Here is a 24,823-nt window from a genome sequence, read left to right as displayed (position 1 = left end):
CCCTCCCGGGACCCCGGGCGTCAGAGCTCACGGCCCTCCCGGGACCCGGGGCGTCAGAGCTCACGGCCCTCCCGGGAGCCTGGGCGTCAGAGCTCACGGCCCTCCCGGGACTCAGGGCGTCAGAGCTCACGGCCCTCCCAGGATCCAGGGCGTCAGAGCTCACGGCCCTCCCGGGACCCCGTGTGTCAGAGCTCACGGCCCTCCCGGGACCCCAGGCGTCAGAGCTCAGCACTCCCGGGACCCCTGCCAGTATCAATCGCGCTGCACTTGTCTCCACACCAGCCACGGCTGGGGTCCTCTCGTCCGCCCCCCTCAGTGTGACACCAACATACTTTGCAAATTTCACAGTAGCTGCATTCCGAGGCACAAACCCTGTGTGGAACTGGATCTGGAACATCTTCATGGACGCCATCTGCAGGGAGAAAGCGAACAGAAGGTCCTCAGGCCGGGAGGGCAACGCCAGGCCCTTCACGGGTGACCAGCTGAGGCCCCACACGGGGCTCCAGGGCCAGGGACACACAGAGGCTGGGGCAGCGCCCTAGCCAACAGGCGGCTCCTTGGGCCCGTGGGGAGGCCCCAGGGCCACAGCTGGGCAGGCTCAGGCTACAGTCCCTTCTGCCTCTGCCACACAGGTGGGGACACAGAGCTCTCACTGCGCTTAGAGAACCAAGCTCGCCCACGAGCCAGGGGCCGCCCGGCGCCCGCTCACCTTAGCCTGCAGCCTTCCTCCCAGGGTGGACCTCGCGTGATAGATGATGATGAGCACGTCTCCCTGGACCGTTATGCCCAGGGGAATGACCGCTTTGCCGTCCTCGATTTTAAAATCCCTGGAGAACAGAACCAAGAAAAGCAGTGCACTTAGGTATAAGGTGCACCGTTCTGATGAACTGCGACCCACAGCGCCAATTTCTTCTTGCCTCGCGGGTTTTTCTGCCAAATTACGTCAGGCGTGGGGGGAGGATGGTCCAGGAGAGGACTTCCAAGGAGCCACCCAGCACGAAGACCCCGAGAACTCCCCCACAGGCCCTGCCGGCCCCGCCTCCACGCCCACCGCCCAGCCGCAGCCCCAGAGCACAATTCCCTCCTCGACAGCCCCCAGAAGATGAGGCCGCGGGGCGAGGAAGGGCCTGAGCCCCGAGCCCACCTCATCTTATCGTACTCCTGGGACGTGGTGGTCACACGCTCATCCCCCACATAGACCTCGCAGAAGGGCCGGCAGCCGTTCCGCTGCTTGCTGAATAGGGGCACAGGCGTCATGACCACGGCCTTCACCAGGATGGGCTTGCTGTGGGGCGTGATGGGCTCCTCTGCCACCATGTCGCACATGTACTCGATGTACCTGGAGGGCAGGAGGCACACCATGTCACATGCGTGTTCTGTGCAGGAAAACGGGCCACGTCACATGCGTGCTCCGTGCTCACGCACCGCGTCACACACATGCTGTGTGCAGCCCACACACCACACGTGTGCTCCGTATGTGCCCACATGCCACGGCGCACCCGTGCTCCGTGTCTCTGGAGCCCATCAGGTCGTCAGTCTTTTTTCAATCACACGTAAGCAACTCATGCTATAAATTTCACTGAAAGCAACGTTCCGGTGTCATCTCATGAATCTTATGTTTTAATTTTCATTCAGCTCAAAATATCTTTAAATTTCCTTTGAGATTTCCTCTTTGACTCACCAGCTACTCATAGGTAGATTGTTTCACTTTGAAATATTTAAGGCTTTCCAAAGCCACCTGCTGTCACTGATTTCCAGGTTAATTCCACGATGGCCTCGGAACATATCTGGCATGATTTCTATTCTTCCCAATCTGTCGCGGTTTAAGAGCCCGGAACATGACCCTTCTTCCCAAGGGCTCTGCACGCACGTTGCTGTCGTGGGTACACTCCGTGGCTCTGAACCGGCCTGCCGACCTGTTCCACTGCTCACTGAGAGGGACGCTGCAACCGCCCCCGTCCTGCTCTGTGGACCTGGAATCCGCTCCGCCGGCTCCCTTGGTGGTTCCGCAGCTCCTCTTTGTGGCACCGCCGCAGGGCGTCCATCTCCCGCGCTGGTCTAACCCGTCTCCCAGGGAGGGGAAGGAGCCGTGGCTGGCTCCAAACTGACAGCAGGCGACACTCCGTCTCGCCACTGCACTCTGGCCGCTCCCGAGGTCCGCAGTGGAGACGGCCGCGTGGCAGGAGACCCGGGCGCCTCTCGCCGACAGCAAGAAGCCAGGACCACAACCCAGGTCCACAGCCTACAACCTGAGTGACCTTGGGAGCACATTCAAAACTGAAGGAGGAGGAGACTGCCCGAGTCAAGGCTGAACTGGACGCCTGACCCGCAGGGACGGGTGTTTCAGCAGCGGGGCCTGTCGCACGTGCCCTGCACACAACCCTCCTCCGCCCCCGCCGTCACTGCTACGGGGCAGGCCCGCAGGCAGCGTGCGCTCGGCGAGGGGCCCGGCACACAGGTGACGCTGAACCGGCTTCCCAGCCAGCCGGCCGCCCGCCTGCCTCTGCAGCCTCGGCTTCTCCTTCCTGATCTCCTGGGTCACCCGAGCACGTCCCAGGCCGCCACTCGCATCCTCTGCTGACGTAATGACGGCCCTTGAGAAGAACCTTCCCCGCTTGCACCTCCACTCCTGCCGCCCGCCTTCCGGAGCGCCTGTGCGTGGCTCTCGGCAGTGTGAACGCCGGAAGCCAAAGTAGGTTTTCCGTGTGTGTGTTTTGTTCTGAATCCCACTTGGTGTCCTCTGAGCTTCTTGGGTTCAACGTCTGCCGTTAATTTGGGGAAATTCTCAGCAACGCCTCCTCCGTGCTCCCCCTTCCTGCTCCGTCTCCCCCGGGGGCCCCAGTGGTGCGTCTGTCCGACCACCTGAGATGGCCTGACGCGTGTTCCGGTGAAGGACATCTACAGACCCCTCCGAGGTCGCGGCCCTCTCCGTTTGGGTCTTCCTTGCTCCCTCCCACCCCCACCCCTGTCATCAGAGTCTTGGACGCACAGACCAGCGACCAGCAACTCCAGACGTCCCATCACGGTTCCGAGTCTCATGCGAAGGCTGCTTCATCCGTATGTCCCCAGGAGATGACCTCGTGCCCCCTGAGCAGCGGCCTCCCTCTCTGACCTGTCCTGCAGGGCACAGACCACCCCCCGCCGAGCGCCCTGTGGGTGGGCGCCTGTCCCTCCTTGGACTGGGAGTGAGCCGATGGCTCTTCTCCAACAGGTTTGAAAAGTCATGCATCTGAAGTGGGCACCGCTCTTTTATAAGCTGTTGGGCCGGGCGGGGGATGACGCTCTCTACATCTGCACGTCTCCAGGGAAGCAGCCTGGGGTCTGCTGGGGGCCCTGGGGCCAGGCACAGACCGGCAACAACGATACTCTGCTGGCTCTGACCCCCGACTCTGAGCGCTCCCGAGCGGCACCCCAAGCTGCAGGCACAGTTTGGGAACCCCGGGTGTGCCCAGATTACGGAAGGTGACATGCTGAAAGGGTCGGCAGCCTGTCACCCATGCTCGGCGGCGCAGCCCTTGCTCTGCCACGCCTTCTGCACGATGGACAGGCCCGCCCCGCCCCGCCCCGCCCCGAGCCACACAGAAGACACGACAGCGTGCCAGCTGTCTCGGGGTACACCCTGCCCCTGGGCAGCGAGCCAGTGGGGTGGGTCTCACAAGCTGGAGTGGGTCAACCACCCCACACCGCCATCGAGGCAGTGCAGCCATCCCGAGCGGGAGGAATGACCACAACGGCCCCTCACTGGCCTGGACGCCTTCTCGATCTCCCTGCCAGGGCAGAGGAGGGAGGCAGCAGGGCCCAGGCGGCCCCGGCTCTCCCCACTCTCGGGCCCTGTGTTGTTCACGCCAAGGCCCTCCCCACAGAGGAAGGAGATACTCCCCCAGTACCCGACGGGAGTGAGCAACTCCTCAGGCCTGAGCGTGAGGCTCCCCCCTCACTGCAAGGTGGATGGAAGTGGGGAAGGCGGTCTGGGAGCAGGCAGTGGCCCCAGGGGGCAGGGGGTGGGCGGTGGCCAGCTGCAGCCCTGGGAAACCATCCCCTGTAAGTCGTCAGCAGAGACAGCCTAGAAGCTGTGTCTCACGGACCCTGACATGGAGGACACACGGCGGAGGCGGTTCTGCCACACAGCTCCCAGATGCCACCTTCCCTGCCGAATGGAGCCACTGGGCCACGTGTGCAGAGGTGGCACCCAGGGGCTGCCCCATCGCCAGCGAGCAAGTGGCCTCACGCGCTAGGAAGGTTGGCGCCCAGGCCCCGGGCAGAGGCGCAGCCCCGCTGCTCCGGAGCCCCGACAGGGCAGAGGCGCGGCTGCCCCGACTGCGCAGGCGGGCCCGTGCTCCACCCAACACCGAGGTCCACACCCGCGTGAAACCCTGCCATCTCCCAGCACCCACAGCTACGGCCTACCATGGTGACGCCGCACCCAGGCCCCACGGTGGACGCCATACCTTTTGTGGGACGGCCAGATGCCCGGCGGGCAGCGCTTCATACTGAACATGTACACGGCGGCCTCTGCGGTGCTGAAGAGCCGGCAGAAGCACAGGAAGGAGCAGACGGCCACGGCAGAGGCGGCCCTCCCGTCCTAGGGCAGATGCACGGGACAGGCTCAGGCGGCACTCACTCCCCCAGGACAGTCAGGGCCTGCGCCTGGGGCCGGGGCTCATCAGGGAACTTAGGAAAACCCCCCTGATGAGGTGAGAACTCAGGGAGCGGAGAGAATACAGGCTCCACAGCAGAAGGCACGAGGCGGCCGGGCACGTGCTGCTCTGTCAGGGTCCCCACCTGACCTTGGTCCCCACCCGACCTCAGTGCTCGGCACGTCCATGCTCACCCTCACGCACCCTCTGCAGCGCCACCCTTGGTGTGATGGTCACCCACACCAGGACGGCAGTACTGGCGTTCGAGGGTGGGTTCTGGCAGGTGCCCCACTGGGTGTGATACCCACAAACCCTCAGCCCCAGGGTGGGCTCAGAGACGGGGTCCCAGGAGGCAGGCTGGCCTCCGTACGTGGGTGCTGCCACGAGGGGGCCCGCACCTTCCATAAAAGGGGTGGGGGGGACCCTCAGTGAGGACGGTCTTCTGCCAGAAGCCCCTGTTGCCAGGGACCCGGCCGTGACCCACAGAAGGTGCCAGGAGCCGCCTGCCGCAGACCCCAGGGCAGAACTGCTGCTCCCGGGAGTGGTGGGCGTCGGGGTCACCACTCGGGACACCCGGCCGCCCCCGCCTGACCCTCTGCACGTCCCCTCTGTCCCCTGAGTGTCCCAGGGCGGGGCAGCTTGCTCACCACGCAGTGCACCACGCAGACGTTCCCGGGGTCCTGGCGCAGCCAGGCGTGCATGTTCCTGCAGAGGCTGTACAGGCTACGGAGGCTCGGGGCCCGTCGGGCTGCCCAGCCACACTCGGAGACCTGCAGAGAGGGCAGCTCACCAGCCGGGCGCAGACACACGGGCCCCACCCAAAGCACCCCACCACCCCCAAACCAAGCGCCGCCCCCCGCCCCCCAGGCGCGCGACAGGACTCGGGAGCCAGGCTCTGGCAGACGTGGCAGAAGGAGCGCAGCACCCGCCCTGTCTGCGCTCAGGGTCAGTATAAATACTGTAAAAAGCATCCACGCCCCGAGCGTTTATCCGCCAAGGAAACTGCGTGGTCTCGTGTTCCCTCTGGAGGCCCCTCAGGCTCAGCGATCCTCAAGACCCCGCCCCTTCTGCGCAGTGTCAGGGGAGGACCAGCGCCACACGAGGCTGAGCGAAGCCAGAGCTCGTGCTCACCCGGTTGTGGAACTTGGAGGCCCGGTACGTCCTCAGGGACAGGTTGTAGACAGCGTAGCGGCCCGGGTGCTTCGCGTCCAGAAACAACCGCACGTCTTCGATGTTGTTCTTGATGGCCGACTCCACACCTTCCGCCGGGAATGACATCACTGCAAGAGAGGAGCCCCCGCAACCTCTACAACCACAGGCCAGATGCTCGGGCACACGCGGGGCCTGCTCCTCGTGGCCGCTGACCCGAAGGTACAGTGAGTCCTGAGAAGGGGTGGAGCAGCAGCCTACAAGCCCCGCCCCACCGCCCGTCAGATCCTCTGGGATCCCCAGATGGTGCCCCGAGACCCTCCTGAGACGTAGCTTCTGCCGCAGAGCCTGAAGCGCCACAGGAGCTCCCCAAGCGTCTGGACTGTGGTTTCTGCCTGGAGACCCACATTTTAGTATGTGTGGCCTCGCATTATCTCCCTCATGACCTCAGCGTTTCAGAAGGTTCCAGACCAGGGGAGAAGCTGGGTTGACACTGGCGTTATCCACCGCAGGGCCTAGAGGCACACTGGATGCAGGGGTGGACACCCTAGGCCACATCTCGGGCAAGGGAGTGGCTGCCCAAGAGGCCAGAATCCCACGCACCACCCTCACACAGGAAAGCGCCAGAAGTTCATCCTTAGTTAAAGCTGGCAAACAAACGCACCTGCAATTCTGGACGTGATGTAAGAAAGATCCAAATCTCCCTTCGCATAACTGGAATTAAAAACAGAAGGGCACTTGGTTATTATAGGAAATGTCTACGGTTAACTCACAAGAGCTTAAACGGAAGCAAGTCCCTGAGAGGCCGGGGTGTGTTGGGGGGTGGCCCTCACCGCTCAGGCTGCAGCTCCCGGGGACACCGTATGTGCACGTGTCAGTGTGCATGTGTGTACCTGGGTGACTGCGTGCATGCACATGTGGGCACGTGTGGAGCTGACATCTACCTAAGAGGTGGATGAGAAATTATAAACTGCAAGGGGTGGAGAGGCGGGGGTCCCGATCGGAAGGGTCTTTAATTCTCTTACTACCAGAAGGTGGGACATAAGGAGCTGGTTTGGGAGAGAGGTGACAACAAAAATGGAAGACAGAGTTTTCTGACCCAGTACAAAATGTCTGGCTAATGAGAAAAAATTACAAGGCACATGGAATGGCAAAAAGCAGAATCTGAAGAGACAGAACACGTATCAGAACCAGACGTGTCAGGATGTTGGGATTATCAGACAGGGACTGAAAACAACTGTGGTCAACGTGCTGAGGGCTCTAATGGATAAAGTAGACAGCATGCAGGACATAAGGGGACTGTGAGCAGAGAGGTGGAAATCCTAAGGAAGAGCCGAAAAGAAACGCCAGAGATCAGAGCCCTGCAGCAGAAATGAAGGTTGCCTTTGACGGGCTGATTAGAGTGGACACGGCTGAGGAAGGAACCTCTGAGCGAAAGGACATCTCGACAGAGTCCCTGAAAACCCAAAAGCAAAGGGAAAAGGCTGAAAGAACAGAACATCTAAGGACTGTGGGGTGAAGGTGTGACATAATGGGGAATCCAGAAGGAGAAGAGAGGGAAGAACAGAAGAAATACTGAAACATTTTAACTGAGAATTTCCCCAAATCAATGTCAGACACCAAACCACAGATCCAGGAAGCCCAGAGAACACGCAGCAGGACAAATGCTGGAAAGACTACACCTGGGCATGTCGATTTCAACTTAGAGAAAATCAAAGATAAAGAAAAAAAATCCCAAAGGAGCTGGGGGGTGGGAGGGGAGGGGGACACTTTACCTACAGGGGAACTGAGATAAGAATTACATCTGACCTCTCCTTAGAAACCTTGCAAGCAAAGAGTGAAGCGAGATATTTACAGTGTTGAGAGAAAACCCAGCAGCCCAGGATTCTGTACCCTGAGAAATTATCCTCCAGAAGTGAGGAGAAAGACTTTCTCAGACAAAGAGAAATTGGGGGAATTTGTTGCCAGTAGATCTACCTTCTAGAGATGTTAAAAAAAAGTTCCTTAGAAAGAAGGAAAACGATAAAGGTCGGAAACTCAGATCTACTAAGGAAAGGAAGAGCATCAAAGAAGAAATAAGTGAAAGTAAAATAAAGATGTTTATTTTTCTTATTTTTAATTTATCTAATAAGTTTGTTCAAAATAATAATGGCAACAATGCACCCGATAGGTATGCCTATGTACATATTTCACGTATAGACACACATACTCAAACGTGCCTGTGTACAAGTGAAATGAACAATGATACAAGAGCCAGGAGAAAGGAATTAGGGTTTCTGTGGCATTATGAAGCACACCCACTGCCTGGGAGGTGATAATATGCTATGTGAAAGTGAACTTGGGTTAGCTGGTAAATGGGCACACTCTAGGGAGACCACTGAAAACAGCAGAAGAAGTATAACTGATAAGGTCGAAAGGAGAGAAAAGGGATCATATAAAATGCTCAATTGAAACCACAGAAGATAGGAAAAGAGTGGAAGACAAAAAAGCACCAAAGAACAACGGCGAAGACTAGAAAACAGTAACAAATAGGGAGGCTATTAATCCAACCCCAGGTGCCGCAGAGACACTGCGGGCTCGGCTGCAGCCCTGTGCAGTGAAGCAAAGGGGCCATGCGGACGGACGTTTTGGTTCCCAGCGCGTCTAAACGCTACGTTTACGCAACACTGTGGCCTATTAATGCAACAGTGTTATGCCCAAAAGACAGTGCCCATCCCTTTAATTAAAAATGCTTTATTGCTAAGAAATGCTACCCATTGTCTGAGCCTTCAGTGAGTCTCAGCAGTAACATCAAACAGCACTGATTACAGATCCCATAACAAATACAATAACGAGCAAATGTTTGAAGTACTTCAAGAATTACCAAAACGGGACACAGAGACACAAGGTGAGCAGACGCTGTTGGAAAAAGGTGCCGACAGACTCGCTTGACGCAGGGCGGCCACAGACCCTCACTGCGCCCTAAGTGCAGTAAAGCGGGGTCGGCCTGTGTACCAATAAACACTTTAAGCACCAATGGTCTAAATACACCAATCAACACAGGGCTTGTCAGAGTGGATCAAAATACATGACCCAACGATGCTATCTACAAAGTAACATGAAGCTGAGCATCTCCTTGTAGTTTATTCATAGTTTGTCCTCTGTTAATTTCCTTTATGCGTTTTTCCGTTTTCCTATTAATTTTCATAATCCACTGTATATAACGGATACTATTCGTTTTGTGAGTTACATAGTTTGAACCTATTTACTCCCAATCAGTGCCACATCTTTTTGTTAAAGAAACGTGTTTTTTCAAGGAACAGAGAATTTTTAAGTTAGTTAAATTTGTTAACCATTTTCTCCATGGCTTATATATATTTTTTCACATTTAAGATATCTTCCTTACTCTGGTGGTATAAAAATGTTCCTCTATATTTCATTAGTTTTTCCTAAGAAATTGCTTTTCACAATTAGATCTTTTAACAAATCAGAACTACTGCATTTGACTGTTATTAGACGGGACCCAATTTTCTCTTCTTCTACACAGCTCCCCATGGTCTCAGCAACACAGACCCATTGGTCTGTTATTTTCTTTTAGACTGACATTTCGTGTTTCATACTATCCCTACCTAAGTACATGTCAAGCGTGAGTCTAAACGCATGTAACAACACAACAGATGTTTGAAAAAAATTGGTAAAGAACAGAGTTTGTCTCTTCTTATTTTTAAAAACATCGCCGGCCATTCTGGATAACTTACATGTGAATTTTGAGAATGAAATCTGTGGAAACGACATCAGGACTTTTATTTTTATTGCAAAGAATTCATAGATTAACTGAGGAGCAACACGACCTTCACGATACAAATTCTCCTAAACGTAAAGACGGCGCGCTTCCCCACCTGTCTCATGTTTCGGTCGTCAGTGTCAGCAGGGTGCGGGGGCTGCATGCGGTGCCCTCCGCAGGCCAGGCCGGGCCAGGGGCCAGTCGCGCTGCCGCGGGAACACCCCCCGCCCGCCCCGCACAGCCAGCAGAAGAGTCAGCACCATGGAGACCAACTGTCCCCAAACTGCCCATGAAGTAGATAAAGCACTACACCCTCAACGGCTGCACAGGCAACCGGACAGGTTTACTCCAGAATTCCCGTGCGGGAACAGAGGAGTGAGAACGGCCAGTGCTCCTGGGGGGAGGGAGGAAGGCCTGTCGCCCAGACAGCAGAGCGCGGGGCCGCGAGGGGCTCGCAGGACGAGCCGGGACAGCGCCCAGCTTGGTCGGCAGCAGAGGGGCTGCTCCGGTCGGGGGAAGTGAACAAGAATCGAGAACAGTCCCCAGAAGGACGTCCAGGTGGATTAAAAAGCCAAATGTGTGCCAACCAAGCATTAAAAGGTGCATTTACAACACGTTCAGGCATTTAAGATGGGTGTGTGTTTTTTCTGCCACGCTGCGTGGCTTGTGGGATCTTAGTTCCCTGACCAGGGATCGAACCCGGGCCCTCAGCAGTGAAAGCACGGAGTCCTAAGCACTGGACCGCCAGGGAAGTCCCTAAGATGTGTTTTAAATCAGGTCTGATCTATTTACAACTTGGGGCACGAAAGGCTTCCTAAACGAGAAGACAAAAGACGGAAAGGGAACTGTGAAAAACTCGTGTTTTAATTAAAACGAGCAACAGACAAGAAGGCATTTGCTGTGTTTACCCTGTAGGAAAAAGCTAGTCTATAGAATGTAACGTAAAATCAGTAAGAAAAACAAACACCCAACAGGAAAAAGAGAGGAGGATAAGAGCAGCAGTTCACAGGGACCCGCGGCCAGAGGTTCGCGTCCCCAGGCCCACAGGCCACAGGCTCCACGTGGGATACCTAGTGCTGGGGAAGCTGGCGGGGCCTGGCCACCCACCCCGCTGTCCCTGAGGAGGGGCCGGAGCACCCGTGGCAGTGGGGGGGGGTGGGGCAGGTCAACACTGAGAGTGCAGACACCGCCAGGCTGGGAACCCGGGGAGCCTGGTGGGGGCGTCTGTGAAGACCTGGCACGGGGGCTCTAGGACATGTGGACGTGTAGGGTCTGACCTAAAACTGGTGAGAAACAAATGAGACCACAGACAGGTGAGGGCTCAGGGTCAGGCCCACAAGCCAGCCACGCCTCTTGGAGGCCACGTGGGACAGGCTGCACACGCAGGGACGGTCCTCCTCCGGATAGGCCCTGGGACTCCTGGGCCCACATACCCTGAGATGAAGGTCCTGCCTGCGGCCGAGGGGCTGGCAGTGGCCCTGAAGGGTCTCCATCACCAGGCCCCATCTGGACCTTCCTGCGGCAGGCCTGAAGCCCAGCACACGGGGCTCCGCCTGGAGGACCCCCTCAGGGAGCTCAAGCACCGTGGCCGCTGCGCCTCTGACCCTGCAGGGGGAAGGCCGCTTCCGTGTGGATCTTCTGCTCGTTTGTGGATGTGGGGAACAAAGAACAGGAAGCGTTCGCTGCACGTGTGCAAGCCTGTCGCTGCTGGGATGCTCCCCCGCTCCAGCCAGCAGCCTTTGAGAGCAGGACCCCGTGTCTGGGTCCTTCCCCGTGACGGGGATGGCAGTGTGGGGTGGCCTCCCTGCCTTCAGGGAAGACCCGGGGTCCCTTCTGTCGGAAGGGCAGTTACAGGTCACAGTCCTGGGCCGGGGCTGTCACCGTTCCTGGGCCTTCTCATGGGGGAGTCCCAAAACGAATGAGCTCACACTGGTATTTCTAAACCAACTTCACAAACACAGGGCCTCTTCTTTCACTTCCAGCAGGCGTCCTGGGCGAAAGGCAGTACCCAGGCTGACCCTGGTCCTCAGAGGGGCTGTAGGCAAGGCTAGCCCCGGCAGGCGTCTGGCAAGAGCAGGAGGGCGCTGCCCGTTCTCACGACTGACAGGAGTGGCCATACGCCCCAAATGCCTGGAGAAAACGGGGTCCATGCGGAGACCTGCAGCCTGGGGAGCCGAGGGCTCAAGTGCCCCATGGGCAGCCCCACGGGCCCGTCTCTGGGGCCCGGCCTCGCAGCTCGGCTGGGAATTCAGTGTGTCCATCTGTCTGTCCATGACTCCACGGGGAGCTGAGCTGTGTCCTTTCTCTGAAACAACTCGCAGCTACGAGGACCGCTCGCCAGCGGGTCTCACGTGTCCTCCGGAGATTCGGGACCCTGGGGGTGGTCTTGGGACCCGACGCACGCACCTTTCCTCTTACTCTAGGAAAGCCCCGCCCCTACTCCTACGAGGACCTGCCCTCGGGTGCGTGTGGCCACCGCGTGGCCTGGCTGTACCATCAGCCTGAGGCCCGTCAGGCTCACGAACACGGCTGTGAGTCGAGTCGGGCGTGAAGGCAGCTAAATCCGGGGTCCCGTCACCCCCACCCTCACAGGCACCTCTCAGGCCCAACCATTCACCCGAAACTCTGCTTTTCTGAACACGAGCAGGTACGTGATGCCCAGCGTGCGCCCCCCCAAACCCCAGGTGCCCGTCATCATGGTTCCCGGGTGCAGAGGCTGGGGCAGCCTCCCCCGAGGCCAGGGACGCTGGGCCCATTAGAGACCTGGGGGGGTGGGGAGGGTGGGGGAGATGGCGTCTCAGCTGTGTGGGAACTTGGTTTCTTTCCTTGGGCGAGGCCGAGTGGCTTCTCTCACATCCCGTTCGTTGTTGCTGGGTCTGCCATTCCAGCCCGGGTCAGCCCCGAGACCCCATGATGAACCCCGCTGGGAGGAAGATGGGGGGACACGAGTGGGGCCGTGGGACCCGCTGCCCTGACGTCTCCCCAGTCAGCAGAAAGTATGGGGACGGCCGCGGGCCGGGGTGCGGCCACATGCACACAGAGCTGCCTGCTCAGCGCCGTCACATGAGATCACCCCGCCCTGGGAGCGCAGCTGCAGGAACACCACGGGCAGGTGATAGGTAAGCGCCGAGCAGTCACCTCCGCCCATCCACGCCCCGTCCGGGACCCTCTGGCCTTTGCACCCAGAGCCTCGGCCCACATGACTGCTTCCGTCTCCGTGGACAGGACTCCGGAGAGCCGGGCACCATAAATGCACAGTTGTACATCTGACCCTTCCACCAGCTACGAGGTGCAGCCCGGGATGTTGCAAAGGGCCACAGACACAGGTGCGAGCAGGCACCCTGCACTGCCGGACCCCTGCGCTCAGTGGGAATTGAGTTTCTTCTCGTCACGTAAGGTCACATCAGAGGCAAAGCACACGGGGGCCCCGGAGCCCACCAACAGCAGAACACACACGTGTGCACGCACACGCTAGCTCTCACACACAACACACATGTGCTCCCATGCACACACATGCTCACACGTGGGCACACTAGTGCACAAACACGTGGGCTGTTGCCTGTGTCGCCAACAGTTGTGGACACAAAACAATGATCACGGCACAAAAAAAATGAGGCCAAGGCCCACACGGGGCTCAAAGACACGACGAACACACTGCCCCTGCCGCTGGACGAGGCAGGTGACATGCCAGAGGTAACCCCCAACGCTCCCAGAAACTCCCTGGTCAAAGCCGAGACCGCTCAGAGGACAGCACGAACAGGTCGTGTACTGTGGCCACGGTCTCCGTGGACAGGGCCCCCCTCGGGGGGGGGGGGGATGTGGCCCGGAGCCAGCGCGTCTGCTTTCCCACCGTGCTCCCTCCACTGAGGGGGCAGAAGCGCAGCCAGGGACCGATGGCTGAGCCCACGCAGGGGGGCCAGGCTGGCGCTGAGCACGGGCCGCTCACCCACGGCCCCACCTGGGGTTCAGCCAGGCGTGCAGGCAGGGCCGCACCCAGGGTTCCGAAAGCTCACTGCGGAGAACCCACGAGCCTGTGCGCCCTCGACTCACTTGGCAACGGACTGGATGACCTTGGAGGAGGTGTCCTTGATGTTGGTGAAGAGGCGCTCGGTGCCGCCCCGCAGGATGTCCAGGAACCCGCCATAGGGCTGGTCGTACTCGGCGACCACCAGGCCTGCAAACAGAGACAAGCCTTAGGATGTGGCAGGGCCCGCCAGAGCCACCAGCCCCTGCAGCGGCCACGCGTCCCCGACCCAGCCACCAGCGCTCCGCAACCAGGCACCCCGGGCCCGCTCGCGAGGGCAGGACCTGGACACCATCAGCGGGCCGGAGCCTCTGGGCGCACGTGGGCGTCCCCGGCTCCAGGACGTTCACCCCACTCTGAGCGCTCGCTGGACACCATCAGGGACCTCGTCACTGACAGACACGTGCCAGGGCCCAGCCAGGGCCACCGGCCTGTCCCCGAGGTACGGACACGCCGGCACACACAGAGGCCGCAGACGCACGGCGCAGGTGAGAGCGCGGGAGCAGGGCCGTGCAGGTGGCCCCAGCCGGGCACAGAAAGGCCACGGGAGCCACAGCTCAGTGGGTCTGCGGGGGAGCGGCCTCCTGGCCGCCGCCCTGATGACACCGGAGTGGTGGCCCACGAAGGCCCCGAGATCCCAGGGCCCTGGGGTGCGGGCTGCAGCAGTGGCTGTGGAGGCACAGACAGCGGGGGCGGTCTGCGGCCTCTCCGCCGCCCAGGCCCTGCCTGAGTGACGCCTTCGCCGGGCGCCCTGCGCGCGTGCGGTGTGGTCTCATCTCGGCACCCCGAGGTGGCCCCACAGCACTGGTGGGCAAGGGGCCAGGACACGGGCTGGCCTCGAGGTGGCCCCACAGCACTGGTGGGCAAGGGGCCAGGACACGGGCTGGCCAGCTGCCGAGGGACCCCCGGGGCCGAGAGCTGCGGGAGGACCTGGGAGGTGGGCTCCGTGCCCCAACTGTGAGGTGGGCAGTGGCCCCGGGGGCACAGGGCGGAGGCAGGTCCTGGCAGGACTCCTGGAAGCTTCCCGGGCCGGGGTGCTGAGCCCTGGCTGCAGCCCACCTCCCGGTACACACCGTGTTGCATCAGCACTGGGCGCCCAGACCCGCCCAGCACGCCGGACGATCGGAGCGCAAACCTCTCAGCAAACACGCCCGAGTCGTGAGAAAAGCACACCAGCCCCACTTCTCCTGCTGCCAGAACTGTCTCCCCATCTGAGCCCCTCTTCTCAACCCGCGGACTCGGACCCTCTGGCCCCCGGCCCCAGGCCCCCCGCACGGCTGCTCTATTTCCTCACATACCCGTTCCCGATGTGCCCACCCTCATGGTCGCTGTGGGCTGGCCGTGGAAGGCGCACCCCCATCCACCTGGGCAGGGGCTGTGCTCACCAGTGACTTGTGGGGGCAGCTGGGTCCCTGAGGGGCCAGAGGCCGAGGCGGCCACACAGGCAGTCACCCCACAGCTCTGTGGGCCAGGGGCCGGGGCTCGGAGGACCCGGGCTGCCCTGACAGCACAGGGAGGGGACAGCCAGCCCTCGGTCTCTGTCCTCCTTCCTTGTGCTAAACTGCAGCCCGAGTGGAAGCCCCGCTGAGTTCTTGGGGCGCTAGGGAGCCGTGAACCTGAGACTGGTCCTGGGGACCCCAGACGTGCAGTCTGCCTCTCGCTGCCGGGCCCCAAGCCCGCAAGAGCAAGACCGGGCGCCCAGCGCGCGGCAGACGCGAGGAGTACTCACCTCCACCGCAGCCGCTGCCTGTGGAGCCCCCAGGAGGGGCCGCGTGCCCGTAGCCTCCGTTCTGCTCCAGGAGCTGTAAGGATCCCAACGCAGGTCAGGCACAGCGCATGGCGCCCGCGTTTGGGGCACATCGCCCCCCAAGTCCACCCTCCTCCACCTATTTACTACAAAAGCCACGAAGGAACCTCCCAGAGTCTCAACCCCAGGGCTGATCCTCGGGGTCGCCCGGGCGCACGGCTCCATCGCCTTAACAGAGGCGGCAGCCGTGAACGCCCCCAGCCGCCAAGGCCACAGGCTCTGCTGTCGACACAGGAGCTGGGTGGGGCGCCGCCAAGCAGCGGGGCCGCAGGCTGCACGGCGAGGCACCATCTCCCACGGGCCAAGCCCGGGGCCGGCGCCGCCTGCCGCAATGACACCAAACACTTTGCGGAGACTTGTGGCGCCCCTGGTGGCGGGCTCGGCCGACCCTGGGGCGTCGGTGCTGGGCTGAGCCACATTCGAGTGCCGGCCTCACACTCGTCCCCCTTTAGGCACGTGTAGCTGTGCGGCCGCTCTGTTCGTAAGTTACATAGAAGGCGCTTTGCGGTTTCTCGTGGGGTTTTAAGAAACGTTCTTTTCATCGGGTTAACGTTTTACCACGTTAGGCTCAGCAACGAGATACACGTGGTGTGGATCCTGTGCCCTGTGGTGCACCGGAGGCGGCCAGCGTTAACGGGAACGCTCCATGGAGCCTTACAAGTAACACACACGCTGGCGTGAAGCAGGTGTGTCTGCTAGACCGACCGTGTCTTTTCCTCACAAACCCCCAGTTCTGTGGTTTCATCAGCTACGTGACAGCACACAGCCTCTCCCAAAGCGACTGCAGGCCGCCACACCTCCTCCAAAGTTCCAGGGAACGCGCCCCGAGGCTCGTCGGAGGACGCGTTGCTGCCTCTGGTTCTGCTGAGTCCTTCCCCACACACCCGTTTGTGGATTCAGCCCAGTCTCCTACGCGGTGCTCTCCTGGTTTCAGAGTCTGTCGGGGCCTGTGTGCCCGTGCTGCCCCGTGGGGGACTGGCTTCTCTCCCCGCGAGGCCCCGGGCAGAAGAACCCTACAGAAGGGGTTTAACGTCTGACCCACGGGCCCTGGGTTCTAGAAGCGCTAAGAGCACAACGTGCTCACGAGCCCCACTGCCCAGCGGCCTGCACTGTTCCATGGGCATCTCTGCCCACGCCGCGGAGCAGGGCCAGCGGCACATGCGCAGACTGGCTGCCCCTGGATTACGGCCCTCGCTGCGCCACCCGAGCCTCTGCCACTGCCAGGGGCACACATTTTCTGTAAAGGCCACTGGGCAGCCCAGGCTGACCTCTGACGGCTTCCAGCCTCTATGAACCGCACATACTGGACATCCGGGTCCGCTCCCATCCCCTGCCCGGCCCCCGGCTCTGCTTCAAACTCCGGAGACCCCGCATGGCGGCACACTTCTCCTCAGGCGACCCCGCTGCCTGGGGGCTCCCCCCTGCGTGGGGGCCGTGAGCGCCCGGGGAGCCGGGCTCTATGGCGACGTCGAGACGGTGGGACCACGAGCAGCACGCGGAGGCCTACCTCGGTGATGGGCGACTTGGGGTTCACGTTGCGGGCGGCCGCGATCTCCTGGAGCTGGCTCACCAGCTCCGTGATGGACAGCCGCTCCTCAGGGTTGACCCTGAGCGTGGCACCTAGGGCAGAGGCAGCGTGTGCTCGTCCCGCGGGCGCCGAGGCCGGGCTCCTGGGGAGCAAGCACCACCTGCTCTGCAGGGGCTAGGGACCCCGGAGGCCCTGCGTTTTGCTTACGGTACTGATTTTAAAAGCAAGCGAGGGATGACAGCGTGAGGAACAAAATCACCGGAGCAGCCACTCAGGACGTGTGTTCACAGGGGTGCGGGGGACGTCGGCAGGTGGGACTTACGGATGAGGCCGTGGAACACGGAGTAGCGTGTGTCGTCGGCAGGGATCGCGTACTTGCCGTTGACGATGCGGAGCTTCGCCCCGTCCTCAAACGGGTGCTGCCCGAAGCAGAGCAGGTACAGGATGCAGCCCAGGGCCTGCAGGAGATGGGCAAGGCCTGTCGAGTCTCACCTGCGCCCCCGCCCATCTGGTCGCGGTCCACGCTTGCCAGGCACAGAGACCATCCCAGTCAGAGCGGCCAACAAACTCCAACCCTTCACGCTGTGATCAAAAGGTCCTTCCAAGATGCAAAGTTCCTACAGCCCAGTGTGGGGATCTACCGGCCGGCCGGCTGTGCAGAGGGGCATGTGGCCAGGCGACTGCAAGGAGGGTGCCCCCACCATGCTTCTCTGGGCTGACGTGAGCGCCGGGGATGAATCTGGGGGCTGTCGAGGCTCCACGGGGTCGGCACTGAAGCCAAACGTCAGTGTCCCCGCCATGTTTCCACCACAGCTCCAGCCACGGGAACATGATGGGGAACCAAACCCGACCAGTGTGTTGGGGGAGCAGCTCATTCTGGGCCCAGACCAGGCCAAGCCCCAGCGCCAACTCCCGACCTGCCTTCCAACTCCCGCAGTGTGCATGCACGTGGTTCTTGGGCTGAGACAGGCTGAGGGCGCCCACCTGGGGTTGACCAGCTCATGTGTGTCAAAGAGTCTCCACCTACCCCTAGGACAGGGACTCACATCCACGGCGGGGCTGAGGCCGGACTCGGGCCTGATGGGCCTAGACCATGAGCCTCGAGACGCGGGGGTTCAGGGCCATCTGTCCGTGCTCTTAGGGACACCGGAGAGGCCGCAGGACACCTGAGACGGGCAGGAGCAGTGCCATGTGCACGGCGCCATGCTCCCCGAGCTCTGTGCCTGACTCTGAACCAAGGCGTCAGCAGATACCTGCTCAGCCAGGCCCCACGCTCACCGCATACAGGGACTGCCCTCCATCGATGGGACATGTTCCAGGAGATGTGAAGGGTCACCCCAAGAGTGTGGCCTGACCTCACTTTGAAGCCCCCTGCAAGGCATCGGGCCCGGCCATCGCTCTGGCCACCACCAGGTCAGCATATAGCTGCAAGGCCATCTGGAGGTCCTCTTTCTGACCATGTGAACTGTGGCTTCGTGAACCCCCGGCCCCGTGAAGGGGCTCCGACCAGGAGAGCTCAGGTCCAAGGGTGCAGGAGCGACCTGTCTCAGGCCCAAAGCCCGCGCAGCACCTGCACCCACTCTGCTACCCACCCCCCGACCCCATACCCCCGTCAGCACATCTCCGCTAACAGCATCACAAGGGCCATTGAAAAAACGGAAGAACAAGCCAAGAGGAAAAGAGAAGGCAGGCTGAGGGGACCAGCAGGCTGGAGCCTGCGCCCCAGGGCCTTGCGCCAGCTGTGGCGGGGCTGCCCATGCACTGCGGGCGAGCGGCCTTACCCAGATGTCCTGCTTCTCGCCAATCGGGAAGTTCGAGTACAAGTCCACGATCTCCGGCGTCCTGTACATGGGAGTCGTGTTCCTGGTGATCTAAATAAAGGACACAAACGTATCAGAGGAAAAGTCGCAGGTGAGTGATAGCCGCTACATTGCACGGTGGTCCCTGTGCCGCGGCAGTCGGCGCCCGTCGAGAGCCCTGGCCCAGGGCGGCCCCACGAGCGGCTCTGTGGCTGGGCCCTGACAGGATGGGGTCAAGGGAACACGGGGGTCAGCACGAAGCATGTCTGGGGCATTTCAGTGCCACAGCAACCATGGACACACAGAACCGTGACCCGTGAAGAGAACGGCGCCCACGAGTCCTCGTCAACAACGAACAGGTGGGGGCTCGGGGCACCAGGTGTGGGAGTGGGGCGGGGGCAGGGCTGCGCAGCTCTGAGGATCCGCCCTGGGAAACGTGACTCAGAGCCCCACCAGGCGGCTCAGCCCGGCCCCAGCCCACGCGGCCAAGGCTTTCCTCCCCCTCAATTCTGCCCACCACCGGGCAGGGAATGCATCTACAGCCCCGAGACGTGGGCGCGCCACTGGGAGCGCAGGTCCCGAGGGACAGCAGGGCGCGGGCAGCCAGGAACAGACACCTGCCCGGCGGAGACTCCACCCAGCACTCTTCTTCGGAACCCGGCTCCATCTCAGATCGCTCTCTTTGCTTGTGCAGCCTCCGTGGGCTGCTTATGTGCATGGGCCGACGGTGGCACCCTCCCTCCCCTGGCCACGGCCGCAAACGTGGGTGTCTGCGCCCGCCCAGCACTGCCCCCTGCTCACACGTGTTCGGAGCACGCCCACCCGTCTCCCCTGCGGCTCCCGTGGGAGCTGCCCAATGTCCTGTGAAGGTAGGTTTTTACGTGATTTTTTAAATTGCTGCGTTTGGGATAATGAAAAAGTCCTGGAGAGGACAGAGGTGCCGTGGAGACGTGAAAGCACTGAAGGCCACTGAACCTCGTGCTTAAAAGCGGCTAAGGTGGTACATTTCATGTTACACATTTCGCTGCAACAAGAAAAGGCAAGGAAGAAACAGCAGGTGTGGGGTGCGGTGAGTGAGGGTGTCTCCCAGGCCTCCCGGGCCCCCCGCCCCGGCCCGCGCTCACCTCCTCCTCCACCAGGGCCCGGCGCTGGGCACTCCAGCTGTAGTCCGGGTAGTGCGATATGGTCGTGGCACTGCCGAAGTCGCACAGCTTAATGGTCCCCTGGTTACTGAGCAGCAAATTTTCAACCTGCGAAGTTCCAAAGACGGTCTTTATGAACTCGGGGTGCAGGCTGGACCGTGGGCACGCATGGGGTGTGGCGCCCGGTGGGGAGACGCTCTGAAGGCAGAGCGGCCAGGAGGCCTTCTGGGCCTGGGGACACTTCTTTCTGACCAAAGTCGGTGCATATACCTCAAAATGGGATGCCCAGAAACACAAACGGAAGTTCAAATCCACCACAAATCAAAGATAACTTGACCTAGTAACGTAGGATGTACAATGAAAGCTCTTAAAAACCTTAGAAGATGAAAAAAAAATGAACATACCATTTAAAAATAATCAAACACATCAATAACTAAAGAAGAAATCTAACAAAATATACACAAAAGACCTCTTATTCAGAAACTGCGAATACATGCGATGGATTTTAAAATCCAAAACCAACAGGGACCCAGACTGCACTCCTAACGGGAAGGCACAGACCCAGCCACGGCTCCATAAGCCAGGTCCCACCACCAGCCCACATGCTAAGCGGGGCTGTACTTTTCGAATGGTCAAAACAAGTCAGAAGATCAGGATTCCGTGACCCAGGTGAGGGGCAGCTTTACTGACCCAGCCACACCTGCTCGACCCAGTGGCCAGGACGTCTGCAGTCTGCCGGCCCCACTCGGTGTGGGCTCCCGAGATGGACAGCCTCCAAGTCTGGACGCCGAGCAAATGGACTGTGGGACTCCACTCCCAAACGCCCCAAAGAGCGAAAGGTAAATCATACTGAAGAGGACGCAAGTGCACAACTGCTCCCAGCGAGTGACACGCAGCCCTGGGTGTGACACTCGTGTCTGGTACATCCCTGTGTCCTTCCTGCCCCTCCACAGAGCACCACGTGAGGACTCCCATCCACGGGGAGCACTTGCAGGGAGTCCCCCAGCGGGGCCGGCTGCCGCGGACCCGGGCACTGAGAAGCCCAACCCAGGCTGAGCTCTCGGACACGGATTCTTTAGTGTCAGCCTTCTAGTTTTTCACTTTCCTGAGACAGAGGAGAAACACAGCTGCCCCGCCCCCACTTGAGGACGGCACTCTTCCAGACCAGCAAGGAAACCAGGAAGGCTGGCTACAGATTGGACATGAGGGAAGTAGTACAGAAGTTTCTGGGAGGGAAATGGCACGTCTGGGGTCTGCTTTACAGTTTTTTTAGCAAGTAGGACTGAGGAGGGGCAGGGAAGGTGGGGAAGGGGGTTGGTGTGCTGCTACCCTGAGCCATGGTCAGAGTCGGGGCACTAGCTTTGTGGATGTTGGATTATTGCTAAAATCAGGCCACGGACCAGGAGAAAATACTTGCAGCACATGTAACTTAAAAAAGACTGTTGTAAGAATGTACAAAAACCAACCAACAGGACTTCCCTGGTGGCACAGTGGTTAAGAATCCAGCTGCCGATGCAGGGGACACGGGTTCGAGCCCTGGTCCGGGAAGATCCCACATGCCGCGGAGCAACTAAGCCCGTGCGCCACAACTACTGAGCCTGCGCTCTAGAGCCCGCGCTCCACAACAAGAGAAGCCACCGCAGTGAGAAGCCCGCGCACCGCAACAAAGAGTAGCCCCACTCGCCGTAACTAGAGAAAGCCCGCGCACAGCAACAACGAAGACCCACCGCAGCCAAACGTAAATAAATAAATAAAACCAACAGACGACAGAAAAACAGCGAGAAAACAGCCACTTAACCGGAGAGCGAGGGGAATAAGAGCACTGATGACTATGGACGTCGCAAAAGCATTCAGCACCGTTAATCGGGAAAGGCAAAGCCACTAAGCCCCCGGCCAGGCGGCAAAATGCCACAGGGCGGCTCCACGCACACACGGGCCCCGTGTGCATCGGGATGGGCGTGCCAGCACCCCGGCAGGGAAGCACCCCTGCCCCCGCACCAGGCAGCAGGGCTCCTGCCCCAAGGCGGGTGAGGGAAGGGTGGCGGCGCGCGCAGCCCAGGGCAGCGGTCACCTCCTCCTGGCGCCACACTGGGCCCCCGAGCCCATGAGCACACCCACGCAGGCGACGACACCCAGCAGAGCAAGAGGGCTTCATCTGGACGGAGGGCTCCTGTCCCGCAGCGCGAGCGTGAAGGCGGTACCTTGAGGTCTCTGTGGATGATGGGCGGCTTTTGTCTGTGCATGTGCTGCACCGCCCTGCACGTCTGATAGAATATCTTCAGGACGGTATCGCACGAGAGCGGACCTTTAGATTCAATTTTCTTTAAAAATTCCACCAGCTGCCCTAAAAGAGACAATTAAATTCACATCACCACAGAGCTGTAAAGGCTACGCCCGCCCCAGGCCCACTGCCCTCCTAAGCCCACCGCGGGCCGGGGGCGGGGGGGGGGGGCTACCCCGCCCTCCGGCGGTCACCAAGCCCCGCAGAGGAGTGTGCGACCTCCACCAGGGCCACAGTGAGTCACAGAGCCCTGCATGGGAGCGCCTGCCCAGCCACCAGCAGAGTCCTCCTACCCTGGGAGCCCATCATGACGCAGCAAGCTACAAGAAAAACAACCACGAGTGCGTATGTCTTTCCGAATGTCTCTAAGGAGATAATCACCGTGTTTCCTTAGGTAACAACGGTCCTCCGCCGTTAAGGAGAAATCTCCACACTGAACACGCAGACAACAAGGAGTGCGGCGTGGGAAGAGCACAGACTTGGAGAGCGAGGCTCTGGGCCCCCATCCCAGGCCCCAGGACGCCCACCTCAAGGCTGTGCCTTCCTGTCTCTGAGGCCCAGGCCCCAGTCCTGCTGTAACTGGCCGCAGTCCAGACCAGTGAAGCCGGCCGGTCCCCTCCGCGGCAGCTCCCTCCACGACTGTGTGCCACGTGCCGTCTCTGCCGGGCTGGCCTCCACGGCCGCTCCCTCCCTGGTCCGGGCCTCAGGCTGCCTCGGCTGCCACGCTCCACAGCTCAGCTCCTCACGCTAGGGCCTGCGGTCCACTCGATGCAGCTGCAAGGGCGCCACCACATCTACAGGCCCCACAGTCAACCGGCACTCAGCCCCTCGCCCTGCGACCCTGCCTCCTGCCAACCCGCCAGCTCCCAAGCCCCTGCCACACCCTCCTGCAGCTCCCGGCACAGCTGCACAGCCCTTCCCCACCCTGACTCTGGACTGGGGCTGGGCTCTGTCTGTGCTGTGCCCTAACCCTAACCCTCAGCGGGGGCAGGGGGCCCACAGTAGAGATGGAGCCCCAAGGGCCGATGGGGCCCTCAGGAACAGACCGTCAACCCCCAAGACGCACATAGGGCACAGGCCCCATGAGGTGTTGCGAGGGGTCTAGAGCAGGGATGACAGAGTGACCGCCAGGCTGTCTGGGGCAGCGGGGACGAGCCGGCGCATGCACGAGGTCAGGGTTCACTGGCCTCTGGCGTCCCATGAGAATCAAGAGCGGTCTTTCTAAAGATAATTTGGTAGGTGGCACGGCGGCTGAGAGGGCACGCGGAGGACAAAGCTGGGGTCCCAGGAAGGGATGGGGGCTCCGGGGGCATGTATCCAGGGTGGCCACCACCAGACCAACCTTCAGTGGAACTGGTGCCCACGTGCCCCTCCCCCACCACTCCCAAAGACCCTGCGTCGCCGGGAGCTGCCACCGCCATGCCTAGTGCTCAACCTGGGCCTCGCGCGCTGGCCCAGATGGGTAGTCCCGGCAGCACCGCCAAGACTGGCGCACTCGCCGAGGTCGCCGCGTCGGGGCCGCCCCCGCCTCAGGCGCCACCCGCAGGCCCGCACTCATGAAAGGCGCCCACGGCCTCCAAACCCAAGATCAAAGCAACGCCAAGGCGCAGCGAGCGACTGAACAACAAGCGGGGAGTGCTGTACATGAACCTCGGCTCTCCGGGGACACCAAGGGCCCAGAGAGGGCCCTGTGGGACCCGCGCGGCCCCCACCGCCCCCGCGCATTGGGAGCCTTCCAGAGGGCGCGTGTGAACGTGGGGGCACCACGTGGGCGCGGCAGGCTCGCAGGAGAGGACCCTGCTTCACAAGCTCCCACGTGACGCTGTCTTCAGTGAGCATGAGGCCTCTTGCAGGTAGAACCCAGCGACGCCAACCATCCGCTAAGTGGGAGAACCGGGCGCCAGACCTGGGCTGGGCGGGTCGGCACTCACCAGCTGTGGGAACCGAGGAGCCAGCACGTGGCTGCATCTCAACGCCGCTCCTGGCCGGAGCCCGGCACTCCCACGCCACCCCGTCGGAAAGCGCTGTGCGCTCCAGGTTCTGCCTTATCTGCTCAGGATGGGGACCCCCGTCCTCCTCCGCTCGCTCGGGGCGGGGATCCTGTGCACCTTGGCTCCCGGCTGCAGTCCACAGCACCCCCTCCCCAGCAGCCCCGACACCCCGTCTCTGCTCTTCTTTGCAGCATGACTCCTGCACTCACGGCCCCCCACCCCTCCTCCTGGGACACTCCTTGGGGGCAGTGACCCCTGGGGTTGCTTCCCTCCTGGGTAGCCGCCTGCCGCAGTCTCCCTCACTCTCCCCTGGCCTCGTGGCGGCCCCACATGCGCTGCCTGCGACCGATGGACAAGCAGGACGTCTGGCGGCCCCTGCCCCAACTCCGGGCCCCACAGCCAGTCCTCTACGCCTGCCGGACCTCAGGAGTCCTGCCCTGCCCCTTCCATCCACGAGCCCCAGGACGGGCTCCGGCCACCTCGCTCCCGCTCTTTTGCCCACACGGGTCCAGCACGGGGCAGGTGCTCAGTGCGGGGACGAGCCGAGCCCGACCCTCCAGGCGGGGGGCCTGCTTCCGCCACAGACAGAGGCTGAGCCCCTAGAACTCTCTGGAAGGCATGGGCTCTCCGTTGCCTTAAGTGGACACAGGAGTCCTCCTTTCAGAACACAGCAAGTGCAAGTGTGACCACCTCGACGCAGGT

The 24,823-nt window shown here is 61.1% G+C and overlaps 1 protein-coding gene across 6 annotated transcripts in view; it reads right to left on the bottom strand.

Annotated features, from left to right (window-relative positions):
- Positions 1-24,823, bottom strand: part of GAK (cyclin G associated kinase) — a 50,792-nt gene that overhangs the window by 13,943 nt on the left and 12,026 nt on the right. For all 6 annotated transcript variants that reach the window (XM_027103998.1, XM_027103996.1, XM_027103997.1 and 3 more), the window contains 14 exons: positions 22,051-22,193; positions 19,832-19,957; positions 18,690-18,779; positions 17,231-17,366; positions 16,888-17,000; positions 15,303-15,375; positions 13,600-13,723; positions 6,451-6,500; positions 5,769-5,917; positions 5,285-5,407; positions 4,449-4,582; positions 1,145-1,339; positions 710-827; positions 333-412 (listed from right to left, as the gene is read on the bottom strand). In XM_027103998.1, the coding sequence (XP_026959799.1) occupies positions 333-412; positions 710-827; positions 1,145-1,339; positions 4,449-4,582; positions 5,285-5,407; positions 5,769-5,917; positions 6,451-6,500; positions 13,600-13,723; positions 15,303-15,375; positions 16,888-17,000; positions 17,231-17,366; positions 18,690-18,779; positions 19,832-19,957; positions 22,051-22,193 (1,654 nt within the window). The remainder of the gene's footprint in view (positions 1-332; positions 413-709; positions 828-1,144; positions 1,340-4,448; positions 4,583-5,284; positions 5,408-5,768; positions 5,918-6,450; positions 6,501-13,599; positions 13,724-15,302; positions 15,376-16,887; positions 17,001-17,230; positions 17,367-18,689; positions 18,780-19,831; positions 19,958-22,050; positions 22,194-24,823) is intronic.

The sequence above is a fragment of the Aethalodelphis obliquidens genome, unplaced genomic scaffold, assembly GCF_003676395.1.
Source record: "Aethalodelphis obliquidens isolate GAN/ISIS:26980383/991018 unplaced genomic scaffold, ASM367639v1 scaffold6, whole genome shotgun sequence".
Taxonomy (NCBI): domain Eukaryota; kingdom Metazoa; phylum Chordata; class Mammalia; order Artiodactyla; family Delphinidae; genus Aethalodelphis; species Aethalodelphis obliquidens.
The sequence above is the reverse complement of the archived record's forward strand: the minus strand, read 5'-3'. Positions and strand labels throughout refer to the sequence as shown.